This window comes from Lontra canadensis, unplaced genomic scaffold (assembly GCF_010015895.1).
Source record: "Lontra canadensis isolate GAN:19392208 unplaced genomic scaffold, GSC_riverotter_1.0 scaffold55, whole genome shotgun sequence".
In the NCBI taxonomy this organism is placed as follows: Eukaryota; Metazoa; Chordata; class Mammalia; order Carnivora; family Mustelidae; genus Lontra; species Lontra canadensis.
Genome location: NW_022631049.1, coordinates 12026269 through 12045526, shown reverse-complemented (window position 1 = coordinate 12045526; position 19258 = coordinate 12026269). Strand labels below are relative to the sequence as shown.

At 44.4% G+C, this 19258-nt stretch overlaps 1 protein-coding gene across 1 annotated transcript; it reads left to right on the top strand.

Annotated features, from left to right (window-relative positions):
• The first annotated feature begins 208 nt into the window (after positions 1 to 208).
• Positions 209 to 18490, top strand: LGALS3 (galectin 3). Its single transcript, XM_032875335.1, has 6 exons — positions 209 to 318; positions 6799 to 6820; positions 8529 to 8963; positions 11778 to 11866; positions 14825 to 14990; positions 18168 to 18490. Exons 2-6 carry the CDS (start codon positions 6803 to 6805, stop codon positions 18321 to 18323), a joined length of 864 nt encoding a protein of 287 aa, XP_032731226.1. The 5' UTR covers positions 209 to 318; positions 6799 to 6802; the 3' UTR covers positions 18324 to 18490.
• Positions 18491 to 19258: the final 768 nt, after the last annotated feature.

Here is a 19258-nt window from a genome sequence, read left to right as displayed (position 1 = left end):
ACGTGGCCCCACTCCAGGTGGCGGCTGGCCGCAGGACACCCTCCGCAGGCTGCGGGGCTGGGGGGCCGCCCCCGAGCGTCCCACCCGCCGCTCTCCAGACCCGGAGCTTCCCCGCTGCGCCTAGAACGACGCCGCGGGGTGCGCGGTGGGGCGGGGGACGCCGGGGCGAGGCCGGGCTGGGCGGGAGCGGCTGCCCCGCCTCGGGAGAGGCGGGCCGGGTCGAGCCTATTTGAGGCGCGGAGCCACCGCCCGGTCTGGGATCGCAGCACCTCACCAGAAGCCGCCCCCGCAGCAAGCGAGCGAGCGCCGAGGCGTCGGGTGAGTGGCGGGCGCGCGGGCCGCGGAGGGAGCTTGCGGGCCGCCGGGTCCCGGCGAGGTGGAAGCCCGCGCGGGGGCGGAGAGACTAGGGGTCGCGTGCGGAGCCGGGGGCGCGGTCCTGGGCAAGGGTCCGTAGCCTTGACTCCCCCGAGAGGGCGCAGTGTGAGACTCAGGGAAAGTTAGTCGCGCTTTCCCGAGACTCACGCACTCTTCGTGGGGCGGACGGTGAGCGGCGCGGGGCACCCTCCGCGGCGACCGGCGGCCTCGGCCACGGCGTCCCGCCCTCGAGCGGGTTGGGGGCGGGGAGGCGCACGCTCCGCCAGCCCGGCGGCCAGCCCCTGTTTGGGATTAGGAAGCGGGTCCTCCTTTCCTGGACGCGGGGGGCTGCCCAGGGACTCTGGAGGCGGCTCTTGCGCCCCTTGACTGGGCTGCTCGGCCGCGGCATCCGGCTGCGGGGGGCGCAGGAGCTCTTCTACGAGGCCCTGCGGGGCAGGGGCTGCCGCCGCTCTCTGGGTGCTGGTCCCACAGAAAATGGTGATGCCCCAGGGCCTGAGTGGGCATGTGTCTGGTTTGGCGAGCAGTGCACATCCTAAGCTTTTGCAAATCAGTGACTCATCCCTGCCCAGACTGGCTAATTTGGGCATTATCCCAGATCTGTGCTGAGGCCGTGTAGGGTGTGGCAGGATGTTGGTCCCAATGTGCAGAGCCCCAGCGGGGGACGCTAGGAGGTGTCCGCTTTGGGGGATAGGAGCTGAACGCCAGAGAGTCAGGGACACATAGGGTGAGGCTGTGACTTCGGCTTCAGGCTATCCACTGCAAGTTACTGATTCCTATTCCAGATACTGTGGAATCTTTGTAAAGTGACTCCCGGGAGTTGGGTTGCTGGATAGTGAAGATCGTTGAACCACAGTGACCCAGTCTGTTTCTGGGATCCTGGGAAAGGAATGGAAGACATCTCATGTGTGATTGTTGGGAGATGGGAACTGCTTCCTAACTTCATAACATTTGGGGGTTACACTTAGAATCAGCACCTACTCCATGTTCTGGGGTAAAGTTTGATGATGGTCTTAGAATGTTTTGAGCTTCAATGTGCTAGAAGGATGCCTCACCAGGTACTTAAGTGGCAGAAGAGGGGAAACACTGCCTGAGAGATTGACCACCAAAGCTAGTTTTTTGCAGGGGTCCTTAATCAGTGATGTTTCTCTATGCTACAAAAATGCATCAGTGCTTTACTATAAAGACTTCACGTATTGCTAGTGAGTCAAAAGGCCAGGGTTGGCCTCTCCTATAGTTTAGGTACCGACTTGCCAGGAACCTCATCCGCCAGACTCTGCATCTTAACTGTAGCAGAGACTTACATTCATGTATTATAACCTGAACATCTCATGTTGTCCCTAAATACAGTTGGCCTGTAAGCGTAATGTATCTGAGGCTCATGGTTAACTGATCTAAAATACAGCCTCCCTTTCCTGTGATGGTTTGGGAAACAGGCTCCTGCTGAGGACAGCTGGGTTAGCATTTGGTGTCTAGTGCCTGAACTGGTTCTTCTGATTAAATTCGGAGTGGTAAGCCTGCCAGAGAAGGGCCTGTTGTAAACTTCCAATTTGCTGCTGACTAAGTATCACATGTTTGCTCTTGACTGAGCTTTTCCATAGCGGAAAATGATCAGTAACTGAGAGGCACAAAGTAACTTTACCTTCCTTGATGCTGAGGAACTACGAAAAGAAGGAAATCCTAGTAAAGGACCCGTTTCCTTTATTCCAACTCAGCATCACAGAATTTGGCTCTGGAAAGAAGACTTGTTTCAGCAAGGGCAGGAAGTAGACTAGCTCTCCTGGGTTCTTTGCAGAGGAGTGTGGGCAGTGCCTTGGGTTCTGAGGAAATGCATTTATGATCTACTCCTCTTTCAGCTTGTATAGAGGTCAGGGCCCTTTGTGAGCAGAAATTACAGAAGTGCTCCCAGGAACCCCAACTACTGGACTAATTGCTAGGTGGACCAGAATAGCACAGTACAGTAGATAGCCACTCTTTATTAGAGGGAAAACTACAATTAACAGCTAATTAAAAAGGTCTACATTCTGACTCACGTTTAAATTCTTTATTCCAAAGCAACACTGAACTACTTCTTACAGGTTTTTTCAAATGTGAAGACTCAGGTAGTATTTCCTCAATTTTTTGTTTGGCTTTAATATAGTGTTTCTTTTCTGGTGCTTCTAAATTCTCTGATTCTGGGAATGGCAGGATGGCGTTCACATATCTGTAGTATCTGTAGGGTGAGAAGGTTTTTTTTACATTTGATTGTGTCTCTAAATAAACTGTTCATCTAAAAGGAAAGAAAGAAAGAGAGAGAAAGAAAGAGAGAGAGAGAAAGAGGAAGGGAGGGAGGGAGAGAGGGAAATTTTCCAGGCAAGGAAGAAAGATATTTATCCAAATAGATTTTTTTTTTTAAAGTTCTAAGGTTGCTAACCTTGATTTCAAAAAAGTATTGGTTATAATCTTTTCTCGAAAAAGAGAACTGATGTTTAAGAATGAACATATCAAAATAGTGCGTACCTAATTTTTGGAGAAGTACACTTTATTGGTTTAAATGTGGTTATAATTAGCAAAGTGACTATGTAAAATGGCATCTTTGTATTCAATACTGTGTGTATTGAAGCTTACTGAATGAGTCAGCAAGTTAGTTTTCTGACAAAAACATCTCTTTTTTAAATTTGTTTACAATTTCAACATGTTATGTAGTTCTGAATGAATAAGTCAGAGAATTAATTTCTGAGTGAAGAAATTAAAACTTTTAAAGGACTGTACTTTAAGATTTCAAAGAGTGAGGTTTTACATTTAGTGTAAAATGAGTCTGGGTCAAGAGTGAGGATGCTTGGACCCTGGTTGTTGACTTGCCAAGAACAGAATGACTTTGGGCCACCATATTAGCTCTCTGAATCTTAATTTCCTTACCTCTAGAATGGGAATATTAGCTTTCTCCTGAAAATCTCTTAAGATCATTATCAGAAAGAGAATAGGAAAAGTATGGGAAAGTGCTTCATAAATGGAAATGCACCACATTGATGCAGGGTGTCATTATTCTAATGGGCTTGTTTAGTGTGTCACAACGTGATTCAAACTGTCACCTGGGGCTTTATGTGAAACACTGTGGAAAGAAAGTGAAATCTGCTTTGCTTCTCAAATTGTTTTCGTTGGAGCTGAAAATAAGCTGAATATGTTTGAGCAGAGACTTGAAGAAGAAATGTTACATTTTGGAGATGCTGTCTTCAGTTTCTAGTCATAATCAACCTTTAAACACATCTTAGTTTTGTTGGAGTTTTGTTAATACGACACCTTATTGGCCCATGGTACAGATTTAGCTAACTACTGAAACTGCCTTTTTAGTTTTTATTGACCTGTGCATCTACACTTCTGTAGGGATACACACGCCGGTCAGCCTAGACCAGTGTTTCTCAACCAGGCACACTTTTGCCCTCTCCCCCCATCCCCCAGGATATGTGGCAATGTCTGAAGACGTTTTTGGTTGTCAGAGTTGAGAGGTGGGGTATTGTGCTGCTCGAAACTTTGTGTTGTTTTTTTTTTTTTAAAGATTTTATTTATTTATTTGTCAGAGAGACACAGCGAGAGAGGGAACTCAAGCAGGGGGAGTGGGAGAGGAAGAAGCAGGCTTCCTGCTGAGCAGAGAGCCCCATGCAGGGCTGGATCCCAGCACCCTGGGATCATGACCTGAGCTGAAGGCAGATGCCCAACGACTGCGCCCCCCAGGTGTCTTGTGGACTGAAGCCGTGGGCGCTGCCCTGTACAAAAAGGCTCCAGCTCCCACGAAGGATCCAACCTGAAATGTCAGTGATGCTGAGGCTGGGAAAGAGCCTTTACAGAATAGGAATGTTTAAGACAAAACACAAAGTTATGTCTGGGTCTTTGGTATGTTGTGCAGGACTGGAAGAAGTTTGGGTAATCAAAGGATTTCTGCCCACCGTGAAGTTCAAGATTGTTTCATACTGGCCTCCAAAATGAGAGAGGCTTTGTTTTCTTCAGAAATGCCCTTTCTAGGGGCACTTGGGTGGCTGTTAGTTAAGCTTCTGTCTTCGGCTCAGGTCATGATCCCAGGGTCCCAGGATCACGCCCCTCCTAGGGCTCCCTGCTCAGCGGGGAGTCAGTTTCTCCCTCTCCCTCTGCAGCCCCCACTCTTGCTCTCTCTCTATTTCTCAATTGCTCTCTTTCTCAAATAAATAAATAAAATCTTAAAAAAAAAAAAAAGATCTGGGGCACCTGGCTGGCTCAGTTGGTAGAATGAGTAACTCTCCATCTTGGGGTTGTGAGTTTGAGCCCCACGTGAGGGTGTAGAAATTACTTAAACTTAAGATCTTAAAAAAGAAAGAAAGAAAGAAAAATGCTTTCTTTTCCTTTTCTGTAACAGTGCTTCTCTCAAGTTCTTCCTGCCATGGCAGCACACTTTTCTAAGCAGCGGAAGACTTTTGGGGAAGGAAGCAGAAGCAGAGGAGCACCTGACTTCTCTTTAAAAATCACATGCTTGGGGTGCCTGGGTGGCTCAGTGGGTTGAGCCTCTGCCTTTGGCTCAGGTCATGATCTCGGGGTCCTGGGATCGAGCCCCGCATCGGGCTCTCTGCTTGGCAGGGAGCCCGCTTTCCTCTCTCTCTCTGCCTGCCTCTCTGCCTACTTGTAATCTCTATCTCTCTGTTAAATAAATAAATAAATACATCTTAAAAAAAAAAAAAAATCACATGTTCTAGGAGACCAAGGAATGGAAGCCCTGGGAAAGTCACTGTGACTTCCCAGTCAAATTGCCAGCAGTTTCCCATGCTGGAAGATGGATGTGGTGATACCCTAAACTTCCAGATATGTTTGAGAATACCCAGATTTAAAAAAGAGATGTGCAAAAAACCAAAACAAAATACCCTTAACACAAGGTAATATTTAACTGTGGTATAAATAACAGCAGAGTATTATAAAGTCTGATATGTAAAAATGGAGGACTTTAAGTCCGAAGAGGAGTTCTGCCTATTTTTTTTTTACCGAAAAGTTTAATATTTTAGATTTTTAGGATCTATCAATTAGGATCCCTTGGAGCTAATATAATTTCTTAAAATAATTAAGTAAATATCATAAGTGGGCAACTCAAGGGAAAAGAGATTCTGATTGTTTAAGATCCAGGTCACTGGCTATAGGACAAGTGATCATGACCCAAGAAAACTCACCCAGGCCTCAAGAGTCCAAAGCTGCCCTCTTCCCCTCACTGCCAGAGCATGTGCAGTGGGAACAGGTGTAAAACAGCTTAAATGGTTAAAGACTTGGCATAGGGAGAGGAGCAGGAGAAAGCAGGAATGATGTGTCAAGGCTACCCCTTGAGTCAGCTTTGGGCAAACCAACTCTGTTTGGTAGCATCCTACCCAAAAATATTTTCCTCTGCATTGCCTGACTCTTCTCCTCTCCTCTGCTCTCCTCTCCTCTCTTTTCTCTTTCCCTTTCACCTTTCTCCTTTCCTTTCCTCCTCTCCTCTTCTCTCCCTCCCTTTTCCCTCCCCTCTCCTCCCCTTTCCTCTTCTCTTCTTCTTTTCTTTTTTCTTTAGTTTGTTAGACTGTCAGAGTTTTGTTTGGAGTAACAAATATCTTTTAAAAAAGAAAAATGGAGCTTCTTGTACCTGCCTTTCTTCTTTATTGCTCCACACCTGGATCTCACCTCTCCTTTAAGGCTTAGCTCAAACACCACCACCTCTTCCCCTCTTAGAAGTAATAGTTCTAGTTGTGACTCCCTGTTTCATAGTCTGGCACAGAGTGTCGATCTCATGTGATCCCTACCCGTGTGTGAGCCCTTTGAGCGTACAGATCCCGGCCTATCCATCTTCCAACCCAGGCGAGAGCCCATAGAGTGCCTGGCCCAGAGCAGCGATGGAATAAGTAACTGGCAGCAAATACATCTAGGGACATTGGTTTTCAAATCTCTGTAGGAATCAATCAACTCTGCTTTCCTGCTAAAACCTGGAAGAGGGCATGGGGGTTGGTGTTGTGAACAGGAGGGGAGGGGCGTGATAGGAAGAGCTTTTAAGAGGTGGTGGAAAAAGCGCCCAGGAGGGAAGGTGAGGAGGACCACAGATGAACCAGGACTCTTTGTGTTTTTACCAAGGAAAGGGGAAGAATATTGTCTTCCTTGTTCTTCTCTCTCCTGGGTTGTGTGGCTTGTTACTTCCAGGATTCAGAACACAAGCTAGTATGATTAGAGGTTAAAATTAGGAGTGAAGTTGGGCTTGGTGATGTAGCTGGAGTGCATCCCTGCTAGAGTTTCCTTTGTGGTTCCACACTCCTGATTGAGGTATATTTGGGGAATAGACTGGCTTGGTTAGAAGAATGCCTGTAGATCATCTAGAACTGCCCAATGAACTATTTATGATGTTATCTTTATATGGAAACTGGTGAAATCTTCTAAGATCAAATGATAACCTATCTTTTTCCCCCCTTTCAGGAAAATGGCAGACAGTTTTTCAGTAAGTATATTATGTCTGTTTTCTTACCATAATATACATTCCATGGAGGTTGGGGGCTTTCTTCATTGCCACCAGACATCCCCTTACCGCCAGATATCCCCTTCTAATTCTCTCACCCTGCAGCTTCCTCTGGCCGTAACTGACCAGTGAGGACTTGTTGGCTGACATCTTGTTTTTCCAGCAGCAGGTTCAGGGAGAAAGCCAAGCAGATAGAGGCCTGGGACTCACTAACAGTAAGCCTGGGACAGAGACAGGGATTCCTTGGGCAGGAGCTGAGAAATAATACGAGCAAAGGGAATCCTCGTGCCCTCTGAGCATCCTGATTTCTGGATTGCTCTTCTCATGTCAGTTAGAGAGGATGTGCTTTTACACAGGGGAAGGCTAGTTCCTGACTTCGGCAAATTGTGAAAGGCAACCCTCCCTGATCTGAGATGATGGGAAGCAAGAATAAAGGGAAGCAGGGGATGCAGCAGCTGTTCAGACATCCCATGGCAGAAAGGAGCAGGGAGCTACCTTGGCATCTCCCTTCTTCCCACTCTTTAATCTCCTGCCAAAGCTGCCCCTTAGCCAGACTCATCTGGAAGCCTGGAAACCACCATCTGCAGGGGTTAGAGCCCCTGTGATCAGCACAAGGCAAGGAGAAGGAGGGATTTGACAGTACATTGCCATCTTGGGAATATGGCAGGACTGACTCTTTGCTGTCAAACACGGAGCTCCTGGAACTATGGGAACTCAGGCCCATCACCCTGACCACCTACTATAGGGTATTTTTCATCTGAACCATGTAGTTGCTCGACTGTGATGAGCCATGATCAAAAAAACACAGATAAGGCAAGTACAGGCCTATATCAGAAACCACAGTGCGTGGCCGTGTACCTGTTGTGGCTGCCAGGGACAGGCTTGTGGTTCTGCTAGAGATTAGAAATGGGGCGGGAAGCCCTTTGGGAGCCACTAAGAAGGGGACTACACCTTCCAGAAATCCTTTTCTGGAATGGTCTTGTGAAACCAGGATGGAGATTTCTTAAGTCATCCTTGTTCTTTGCAAGGAAAAGTCAATGCCATTGGATAGTCATATTAACTTTACTGTGTAGTTAATATATTGACCCTACATAGCCCAGAAAAAATAGCAATCATTAGAATTATAATCCATCAAAGAAGTGCATTCTTTATGGGAAAACAATTCATGTTGAGAACTGTGAATTGCTTTGCTTTCCATTTTCTATATGGCTCTCTTCCTATACAGGCAGTAATCAATCTGGAATCCCACTTAATTAATGATATGATCTGGCCTTTTAAGAAAAACTTTGAAATTTTACAATAGTTTTAGATTTACAGAAAAATTACAAAGATAGTATGAAGAGTTCCCGTATACCCTACGCCTACTTTCTTCTATTATTAATGTCTTACATTAGCATGATACATTTGTTACCATTAATAAACCAGTACTGATACATTACTACTACTAAAAATAAGAGCTATTACTACTAAAAAAAAGAATAAAATGATGAAGCATATATAATCCCAAAGTCTAATTTTAGTTTTAGAAACTGTGAACTATTTAATAGGTGGAAAATTTTTATTGATATGAATTTCATACCCTTACCATATATATCACTCTACTTCTTAGATATCACATATTCCTATTTTCCTGAAAATTCTGTTTTTGTAAGTGTATTCATCCTGTAATTGTTGATGTCTTTCTTTCTAGCTTAATGATGCTTTATCTGGGTCTGGAAACCCAAACCCTCAAGGATGGCCTGGTCAATGGGGAAACCAGCCTGCTGGAGCAGGGGGCTACCCAGGGGCCTCCTATCCTGGTGCCTACCCTGGACAGGCCCCTCCTGGCAGTTATCCTGGACAGGCCCCTCCTGGTGGCTACCCTGGACAGGCCCCTCCTGGTGGCTACCCTGGACAGGCCCCTCCAGGAGCCTATCCTGGACAGGCCCCTCCTGGCGGCTATCCTGGACAGGCACCTCCAGGAGCCTACCCTGGCCCAACAGCTCCTGCTTATCCTGGACCACCTGCACCAGGACCCCACCCTGGGCAACCGAGTGGGCCTGGGGCCTACCCGCCTCCTGGACAGCCAAGTGCTCCTGGAGCCCAGCCCGCTGCTGGCGCCTTTGGCATCCCTGCTGGACCACTGGTAAGATGGAACTAGGCACTTCCTAGACTTGACTATGATCAAGACAAAGCTAATGAAGAACCAGCACAGTGTTGTCTGCAGCGCTGGTGCCATTACTTTGCTGTGCTCTGGCTGGGAGCTGGTTCTGGGCACCAGCCTGCAAAGGGCTTCAGAGAGACCTGAAGCTTTAAACTCACAGGTTAGAGCCCCTCTTCCAGGTCCAGCCATGGTGTATGTCAGCCCAATAGAAAAAAATCATTGTATTGAGTTTAGGATGTGTACTGTTAGTATAAAGAGAAGTCAATGTGTCTTTTGAAGACATCTCTGTAAAGCAGCTTTAATATAAATGAAGTTAAGATTGTAGAAATGGGGGAACATTTTGGTTACCATTATTAATAAACCCTGAGTACATAGTTTACGCCAGCCGTGTGCTTCTACGTGGATAATTTCATTTACCCCTATATCTGCCCCATAAGATACTGTTACTGTCCCTACTCTACACACGAGGAAAGGGGACAGTAGAGAGTTCTACAGCTTGTCTGGGGTCACAGAGGGAACGTGTAGGGAAACCAAGGTAATGTGGTTTTGAAAAACCTTCTAAAGATAATTTTGTGATCTAAGGATTGAATTTTCATTTAGATTAAAACCCACTTTAGTAAGTGAATTCTAAGTGTATAGACCTAACCCTGTGGTGACTCTAGACACATCTCAGACACCAATCCTTCTCTTCCAGATGTTTAGTCTAGTCAGGAGATAATATACAGATGTGGGGAAAGCGTTCAGTAGCCACGTGGGATCAGACCCCTCCAGGAGCCTATGGACGTTGGCACAGGAGGTGTCTGACTTGATTTTAGGTCAGCTTGGAAGAGAGTGCAGAGAAGGTGCCGGAAGCATGGGCAGCATTGGTCAGGCAGTAGTCGACCACGGTTAGTCATTTGTAGATAGATGGGGACGTGGAGGTTGTGGCAAGGGAGAGGCAGATGTGAGAGAGGTTGCAGAGGAAGAACCCCAGGAACTCGTGGTTACGTCTCAGTCAGGGATGATGGGGTTTTCAAGGCTCGACAATTAGAGAACCAGCCACGGGTCAGCCTAGACCAGGAACTCAGGAAGGAGACCTGATGTGTGAGGTTTGGGGGTGGGGGGTGAGGAAGAAGAGACAATTCCAGTTCACACCTGTTGGATGTGAGGCATCTGTGGGAAATTCAGATAGGAGGAGGTATGGGGCCCAAAAGAAAAGACCTGGGTGGTGGTTGCACCCAGGGGGGAAAAGTTATGAAGGGAAGAGAGAAGAGGCCAAAGGAAGTTTTGGGAATATTTACAGCACCCTGCACCTAGATGGTTAATTCATTTTTCTGGAAGAATTAGTGAATGTATTAAATGAAAAGTGTTCATTCCACAAATATTTAATACCAGACCCCCCTGTTGATGCCATGTAAGTAGAACTCACAAGAATTCACAAGTCCCCGGATGGGACACAATGCCCACCCTCAGGGAGTAAATGATCACGATGAGTATGTTACGTGATCAGGCTCTTAAGAGTGGCACAAAGTGATAAAACTAAAACTGATATAATTATATCTCAATAAAAATAATCTTAAAAAAAGAAGAGTAGCACAAAAATGTTAATTTTCTTGATTGCAAGATTTAGTTTAAGCCTTTCTGAAAAATAGTCCAAGTGAATTAATTATAGATTGGGATGTCCTTAGTAATGAGAGATACAGTGCTCCAGAAGGGAATATGGTGTGTCTTTGGCACCAATTAACTGATGGCTTTATTCTTTAATTTACTTATTTATTTTATCTTTAAGAATTATTTATTTGAGAGAGAGTGAGAGAGAGCAGAGGCAGGGGGAGGGGCAGAGACAGAGAGAGAAGCAGACTTTTTGCTGAGCAGGGAGCCTGATGTGGGACTGGATCCCAGGACCCCAAGATCATGACCTGAGCTGAAGACAGATGCTTAACCAACTGAGCCACCCAGGCATCACCCCACTGCCCTAATGGCTTTATTCTTTTTTTCTTTTTTAAGAATTTCATTTATTTATTTGACAGAGATTACAAGTAGACAGAGGCAGACAGAGAGAGGAAGGGAAGCAGGCTCCCCACTGAGCAGAGAGCCCAATGCGGGGCTCGATCCCAGGATCCTGGGATCATGACCTGAGCTGAAGGCAGAGGCTTTAACCCACTGAGCCACCCAGGCGCCCCCCCCCCCCTTTTTTTTAAAGATTTTATTTATTTATTTGACGGAGAGGGAGACACCAAGAGAGGGAATACAAGCAGGGGGTGTGGGAGAGGGAGATGCAGGCTTCCCGCTGAGCAGGGAACCCAATGTGGGGCTTGATTCCAGAACCCTGGGATCATGACCTGAGTCAAAGACAGACCCTTAACGACTGAGCCACCCAGGCACCCCTGGATGGCTTTATTCTGGTTTTTTTTTGTTTGTTTGTTTCCCCAAGATTTTATTTATTTATTTGATACAGAGAGAGAGATCACAAGTAGGCAGAGAGACGGGCAGAGAGAGAGGGAGAAAGGAGCTCCCTGCTAAGCAGGGGGTTTGATCCAACATGGGGTTCGATCCTAGGACCCTGAGAACATGACCTGAGCTGAAGCCAGAGGCTTAACCCTCTGAGTCACAAGTGCCCCAGGATGGCTTTATTCTTGAGTGTTACCTGTGCATATAGGAATTCTTGTCCTTTCAGGCTTGGGGCAGGGTGACCAGAGAGTCTGGAAAAATGGCTTAAATTAGGGTTATGTGCTAGTCACATTAGCAACTTATTTTTCTTTCTTTCCCCGAGAAGACATGACTTTTTATTGATATTTGCATATTTTTTGTTCCCAGAATGTACCTTATGACCTGCCTTTGCCTGGAGGAGTCATGCCTCGCATGCTGATAACAATTCTGGGCACAACGAAGCCCAATGCAAACAGGTAAGAACAGTATTAGCAACTCTAACGTATTTGTCAATTGTTTTTTGAATAAAGGGTCATCTATTTTGAATTTTAATAAAATTTTTAGAACTATGCCTTGAGAATTCTATACCATAGAATGGGATTAGCCCATAAATCAGTGTGTGTTCCCACCAAGGGACAAAGTGTCCCTCATTAAATCTTGCTTTTCTCCCAGAACCACAATGAAACATTTCTACCTTTTTTTTTTTTAAGATTTTATTTATTTATTTGAAAGAGAGAGCATGAGCACAAGTAGGGGGAGAGGCAGAGGGAGAAGGAGAAGCAGGCTTCCTATTGAGAAGGGAGACCTATGTGGGACTTGATCCCAGCACCCTAGGACCATGACCTGATCTGAAGGCAGACGCTTAACCCACTGAGCCACCCAGGCGCCTTGAAACAGTTCTGCTTTGTGAGGACAAAGAGAAAGAGCAGACAGCCCATACAGAAAAACCTAGGTTCTTCCTGGCAGTGAGAACCTTAGAGTTCAAGGGAAAGACAGCCTTCGAAATGTAATGCTTGGTTGTCCCTCCACCTCTGAGCCGTATCTTGTCTAAAAAACCAGGCATGCCCTTTATATTTAGATGCCTATCAAAAATTAGGGTCAGAAACACCAAGATTGCACTGGACGTCATTTTGAGTTGATCTGAGAGCTTGTACATTGTACCACTCTATTTGCACAGATCACCCCGCAGTGGTGCAGTCACAGTACGTACGGTCTCAGATCTGGTGAGCTTGACTGCCACTTCTGCCTTCCTACTGGGCACATCAGCTGTGTCACAGATTCCTCTGGCATCAGCCAGGTCTACGGTTGTTATGTGGTGGGATGGGGGAACCCCGGTCTTCTGGGTAGACACAATTTATGCAAAGATTTGAAAAGATCCTACAAGTTAAAGACTTCCTCAAAAGAAGTCAACCTTTGCCATGGGAACTGGTTGGATGGAGGGGAGCGAGGATGGAGTTAGCCTCTGAGCTAATTTAGGACAATCCATGCTGATTTATGATTGCCTTGTTAGCACCACTGGTTCTATTCCATGTAATACATGGAATGTAATATATTCCATGTATTACAGGCAGGTTTGGGATATCCTGAAGACATCCAGTATGCCTGTCCCCAAGGTTAGTGGTACCATTAAAGCTCCTGCAGCCATAAAGTAATCTGTGTTTCTGGGGTTTATAGACAGTACACGAAAGGTACCAGTTCAAGCTATGCACACAGGGTTCCAAGAATCCATAAACAACCCCTGTGAGTTCTGTCACCTTGCTCCTGGTGGATCAATGGGAAATCCCCTTTTCTTTTACCAGGAAATGGACTCTGCCTCTGACGTAATCATTTTACATCCAGCTAGCTCATTCAGGCACACCTCCAGCGAGCTTTCTCTGCTTCTGTGCAGTAGCCAGTACCCTAAGCCCCCACTTGGTTCCACACAGCCTCTATAGCTTCTCTAAACACAGTGCTTACCTGCACAATGAAGCTTGTCTCACAGCCAATTATGAAATGTGTATATACCCCCCGCCTATGTCCATATCCATTTTCCTTCCCAAATAACGCAGAACCCAGCACACCCGATCCTGGGCACCCCACACTCGTAGTTTGTGAATGTCTGCTCTCCTCCCCCAGCCACGGTCACACAGAACCACACTGGTGTGTTTGCCTCATTGAGGGTTTTTGCACTAGAAACTTTAGTTCCAGTAACGCTAGAGGTGTAGACAGAGACTGTGGCGAGTAAAACTCATTTTGGTGGAAATGGTTGAGATGGTAATAAACTGAAAAAATGGTTGCTTGGTTCTGCAAAATCTATGTGAGGAATTACCTGAAAAAAGGAATGCTTAAAGTCTATGGCCATACCACCCTGAACGTGCCTGATCTTGTCTGATCTCGGAAGCTAAGCAGGGTCGGGCCTGGTTAGTACTTGGATGGGAAGAATGCTTAAGGCAATAGAGATGGCAAGATCTTCCTTTTCCCTGCAGAGAAAATATAGCCAAATACAAATACAAATGCTATTGCCATCTGACTATATGGGTCAAATACAAATACTATTGCCATCTGACTATATGTATGGGTCCTCTCCCTGGGCATTCAGTTACTGGAAGATACAATTGTGTTTGTGTGTGTCCATTACTGGGTAAATGAAAATGCCCAAGGAATCATTGTTAATAGGTCTAGAGTATAGACCTTGCTTTCAGACAAGAGCCCCGGCTGATTCTGATGTTGGGGCCCCAGGAACACACTTGGAGAAGCTGAGGGATAGGGTTAATACGTTAACAGTCCGAGGCCTTGTGTTTGCATTAACATCCAAGGAGAAGGAACAAGGTCAAAAAGTTAAGCCAGTCCTTCCATTAATTCCACCTCACATCAGGGAATGTTTATCACATTTATTACCATGACTTTACAACTTAGCAACAGGACACTGTACATGATGTTATCTCCTTCTTGTTATTTTAGGACTCGGTTTTGGTTAACTATAAGGTAGTCAGGTATTTGATGGCTTCTGTTTTACGTGACTGGCTTGCCTTTAGTAGGTATTAAAAGTAACTGGCAGGGCAGGAAAGAGGTAAACATTATTATTCGCCATGTACAGCACAAAGTGCCCTCAGAGTGGCCCCAGGTTTCTGTAAGGAACTCTTGACCAGTTTTCATAGTAGAGGCAGAAAAGAGGGAATGACAGCTGAATGGAATCATGTGACCAAAGACAAGGAGGCAAAAAAAATGGAACATGTAGTGCCTGGCTTATTTTCAGATACTACAAGAATACATCAACTACTTGGCCTCGTATACTTTCCAGGTTGAAGCCATACTCTGGTTTGTTTGCTTCCATTTGAAAATGTTCCTGTATTTATTAAAAAAAATCAGATCTTTAGAAAATTATATGTTCTCCACTTGATACAGATACACGAAGTTGAATCATTTTACTAACTCTGGTCTTTGCTTTAAAACAGATTTGCTTTAGATTTCAAGAGAGGGAATGATGTTGCTTTCCACTTTAACCCACGCTTCAATGAGGACAACAAGCGAGTCATTGTTTGCAATACAAAGCTGGATAACATCTGGGGAAAGGAAGAAAGACAGGCGACTTTCCCATTCGAAAGTGGTAAACCATTCAAAGTAAGTTCTTGCTACCATTATATATTGATAATGCATATTTCTCAGGGAAGAATAACTCTGCCACCACAAGGTACTTGAAATGAATTTCTCAGCTATTCTGAGACCCCTAACTGGCACATGTGCTCCCCACCCCGGGGGATCAGGCTTAGCAGGACTGGCACATTCCCCAGTCCATTCCTCCCCTTCAGCATTGTCCCTGTTATCAAACCTTTGTGCTTAAGCTTTTCTGGAAGTGAGAAAAATAGCATCTTTAATACAGAAGGCAGAAGGGGGCACCTATGTGGATCACTCGGTTAAGTGTATGACTCTTGATGCCAGCTCAGGACTTGATCTCAGGGTCATGAGTTCAAGGCCCATGTTGGGCTCCAAGCTGGGCATGCAGTGTACTTAAAAAAGGAAGAAAAGGGCAGAAGGTCTCAATGGTACAGTTGGGCTGAGACTTAGTACCTTAATACAACATAGTTGGCATGGCAATCAAAGCTAATTTTTTAAAAATTCTAAAATTAAGATGTTTTATGAAAAAAACATTTTATATAGATTTTCAAGTGAAAAAGACTTCCATCTTTTCCCATTTCTCCCAACCTCACAAAGTCTGCAACTTGGTTAATATCTTTCCAGTATTTTCTATTACATACAGCACTGTTTGTTTTAAAAACTTATTAAGTAATCTCTATCCCTGAACTCATGACCCCAAGATCAAGAGTCACATGCTCTACCAACTGTCCCAACACACTTTTTATTTTTAAGCACTGCTTTAACAAATACTAGGCCCACAGTGTTGGGTTAGGTTGACAGTAGAGTGGGCAATAAAACTACTAGACTGTGGGGCGCCTGGGTGGCTCAGTGGGTTGGGCCGTTACCTTCGGCTCAGGTCATGATCTCAGGGTCCTGGGATCAAGTCCCGCATCAGGCTTTCTGCTCGGCAGGGAGCCTGCTTCCTTCTCTCTCTCTGCCTGCCTCTCTGTCTACTTGTGATCTCTGTCAAATAAATAAATAAAATCTTAAAAAAAAAAAAAAAACCTACTAGACTGTAAGCTCCTCAAGGGCAGAGACGTATAGGGACCAGATTCTATATTTTGTGGACATCTTCTCATATTCGAACATTGTTACTTAATAGTATTTCATTATTTAGATATGTGCTAATTCTGTGAGTGTCCTATGGATGATAATTTGGAGTATGGAAATATTCCAAACAAACCTGAAATGTTTATTTTGCTAAAATATTGTAATAATGGTCCTTATAAAGCTTTGCTTCCTAGAACAAGAATTTTATTCCAAGAATGTACATATTTTCTAAAAGATTTTATTTGAGACAGAGAGAGAAGCACAAGAGGCGGGTGTGGGTAGGGGCAGAGGGAGAGGGGGAAGCAGGCTCCCTGCTGAGGAGGCAGCCCGATGCTGGACTCAATCCCAGGACCCTAAGACCATAACCAGAGCTGAAGGCAGACGCCTAACGGACTGAGCCACCCAGGCGCCCCTCAAGAATGTACATATTTAAAATTTAGATAAGATATTGCCAAAGTGCTGTTTTCAAAAGGCTGTAAGGATAAACCTGTTCACTACTTAACAGTTGGAAGACTGTTTCTCCTACTCTGGCCCACACTGGTTATTATCAATCTTAGTAACATTTGGCACTCTATTAGAGAATTCCTTCTTTGGTATTCTATTTTCATTTTATTTACTGAAGTACAGTCGACACAGGATGTTGCATTAGTTTCAAGTGTACAACAGTGACCATCATCTTTGTTTACATCTTACAGATGCTTACATCTGTCACTATCCAGCATTATTACAATACCACTGACTATATTCCCTAGGCTGTACCTTTTAATCCATGACTTATTCATCCCATAACTGGAAGCCTATACCTCCCACTCTCCTCCAACCATTTTGTCCATCCCTGCACCCTGTCCCTTCCCTCTGGCAACCATCAGTTTGTTCTTTGTATTTATGGGTCTGTTTCTGCTTTTTGTTCATTTGTTTCTTCCTTTGAATTTTTGGTTTCCACATGTAAGTGAAATCATGGAATTTGTCTTTCTCTTTCTGACTTATTTCATTTAGCATATTCTGTAGGTCTATCCATGTTGTTGCAAGTGGTAAGATCCCATTTTTTATGGCTGAGTAATATTCCATTGCACATATATATGGTATATGTATAGATACCACGTCTTCTTTACCCATTCATCATCTATGGGTCCACACTTGCACTGCTTCCATATCTTGGTTATTATAAATAATGCTGCAGTAAACATAGGGGTGCATATATCTTCTCAAACTAGTGTTTTCATTCTCTTTGGGTACATACCCAGTACTGGAATTACTGGATCATGTAGTATTTCTAGCTTTAATGTTTTGAGGAACCTCCATACTGTTTTCCAAAGTGGTTGCACCAGTTTACATTCCCAAGAGTGCATGAATGTTCCTTTCTCTCCACATCTTCACCAGTACTTGATATGGTTATATTTTTACTTTTAGGGGTTAGCCATACGAAAACTTTGTTTTTGTGGAGACACATTATTCATCTTTACTTTTATAGCTTCGACTTATCTTTATTTATTTATTTTTAAATATTTTATTTATTTAACACAGAGAGAGAGAGAGAGACAGAGACAGAGAGAGATCACAAGTAGGCAGAGAGAGGGGGAAGCAGGCTCCCTGCTGAGCAGAGAGCTAGATGTGGGGCTCGATCACAGGACCCTGAGATCATGGCCTGAGCTGAAGGCAGAGGTTTTACCCACTGAGCGACCCAGGTGCCCCTCAACTTATCTTTATTACCCATTATCATCTTTTTTTCATTTTATTTTGCTTGGATCTTTGAATAATCTCTGGAGTTCATTTTTGCTGCAAAGTTATTTTTTTGTTTTTGTTTTTATTATTTGAGAGAGAGCAAGAGAGCACAAGCAGGGGGTAAGGGCAGTGGGAGAGGGAGAAGCAGGCTCCCCACTGAGCAGGGAGCCCAATGTGGGGCTTGATCCCAGGATCCTGGGATCATGACCTGAGCTGAAGGCAGAGGCTTAACCGAGTAAGCCACACAGGCACCCCCCAGGGTTCCTTTCTTGGACTTTAGTCAGTTCCACGCATGATTATAAAGATGAAATGTGGGACATTCTCAGCTCAGGCCAGATTGGTTTTGAAATTAAGAGCATTTCTAACAGTTTTGTGTATGTGCCATTTCAGATACAAGTGCTGGTTGAATCTGACCACTTCAAGGTTGCGGTCAATGATGCTCACTTGTTGCAGTATAATCATCGGATGAAAAATCTCCAGGAAATCAGCAAATTGGGAATTTCTGGTGACATAGATCTCACCAGTGCTTCACACGTTATGATATAGTCTTAAAGGGGAAGATTTAAAAAAAAATGAAATTGAATATAAACGCTTACACATTGAAACTTCATGTTTCCTGATTGAAAAATTTCACTTTTATTCATCACTGTCCTTCCTGTAAATCTTCGATTTAATAAACATTCTAAGAGTTCCCTGTCTTTATATGTCATTTAATTGGGGCAATTTATTCTTGACGATGCACAATGGACTCAGTGTAAAAGGAATATGTTGCAATATTAATTCTGCATTAAAGTGTCCCAGAGTTTTCTATACTTACTAAAGTATTTTTGAAGAAAATATTATTTTAACCTCTTTCAGAGTGTCGTTAAAAACCTGAAGATGCTACAAGGAAATCATTCTCCCATTTTCTTACTTAAGGAAGTATACATTCAGGAAGCACAAAGAAAAAGCGTAGCTGTTGATAACCCACAGGCAGTTCCTGTTAACATTCTGGTATATTTCTTTGCGCTCCTCTTCACTATTTTTTCTCTTTAGACTATATTTAGCTGTTTTCAAATCCATATTTGATACCAATATGAGACAATCCTGGTATAGGTTCTCTTGGTTTTTACGAAATCTCCATATTTGTAGAGGAAAATTAAGCTCTTAATTAGATTATATCATCTGCTTAACAAATTTAATAGTTCCCATTGTCAACCTTCTTAAGCATGCCTTTCTGCACTTCCCCATTACCAGCAGGCCCAAAGATTCAGACAATTTCAAAACTAAGAGGTGGTCATAGCACTTTTACTTTATAAAAGAATCAAAATATTGTTTGGTCTATTTATTGTTTCTGGAACACCATCTTCTCAGATACTTTTATTGTCACAAGTTGGGTTCCCTGGAAGCAGAGATTAGAACCCAAGAGGCTTATGGAGGAGAATCTTGACATCAACAGCTGAAGGACAAGGCGGCACATGATCGGGCAGAGGGAGAAGGTT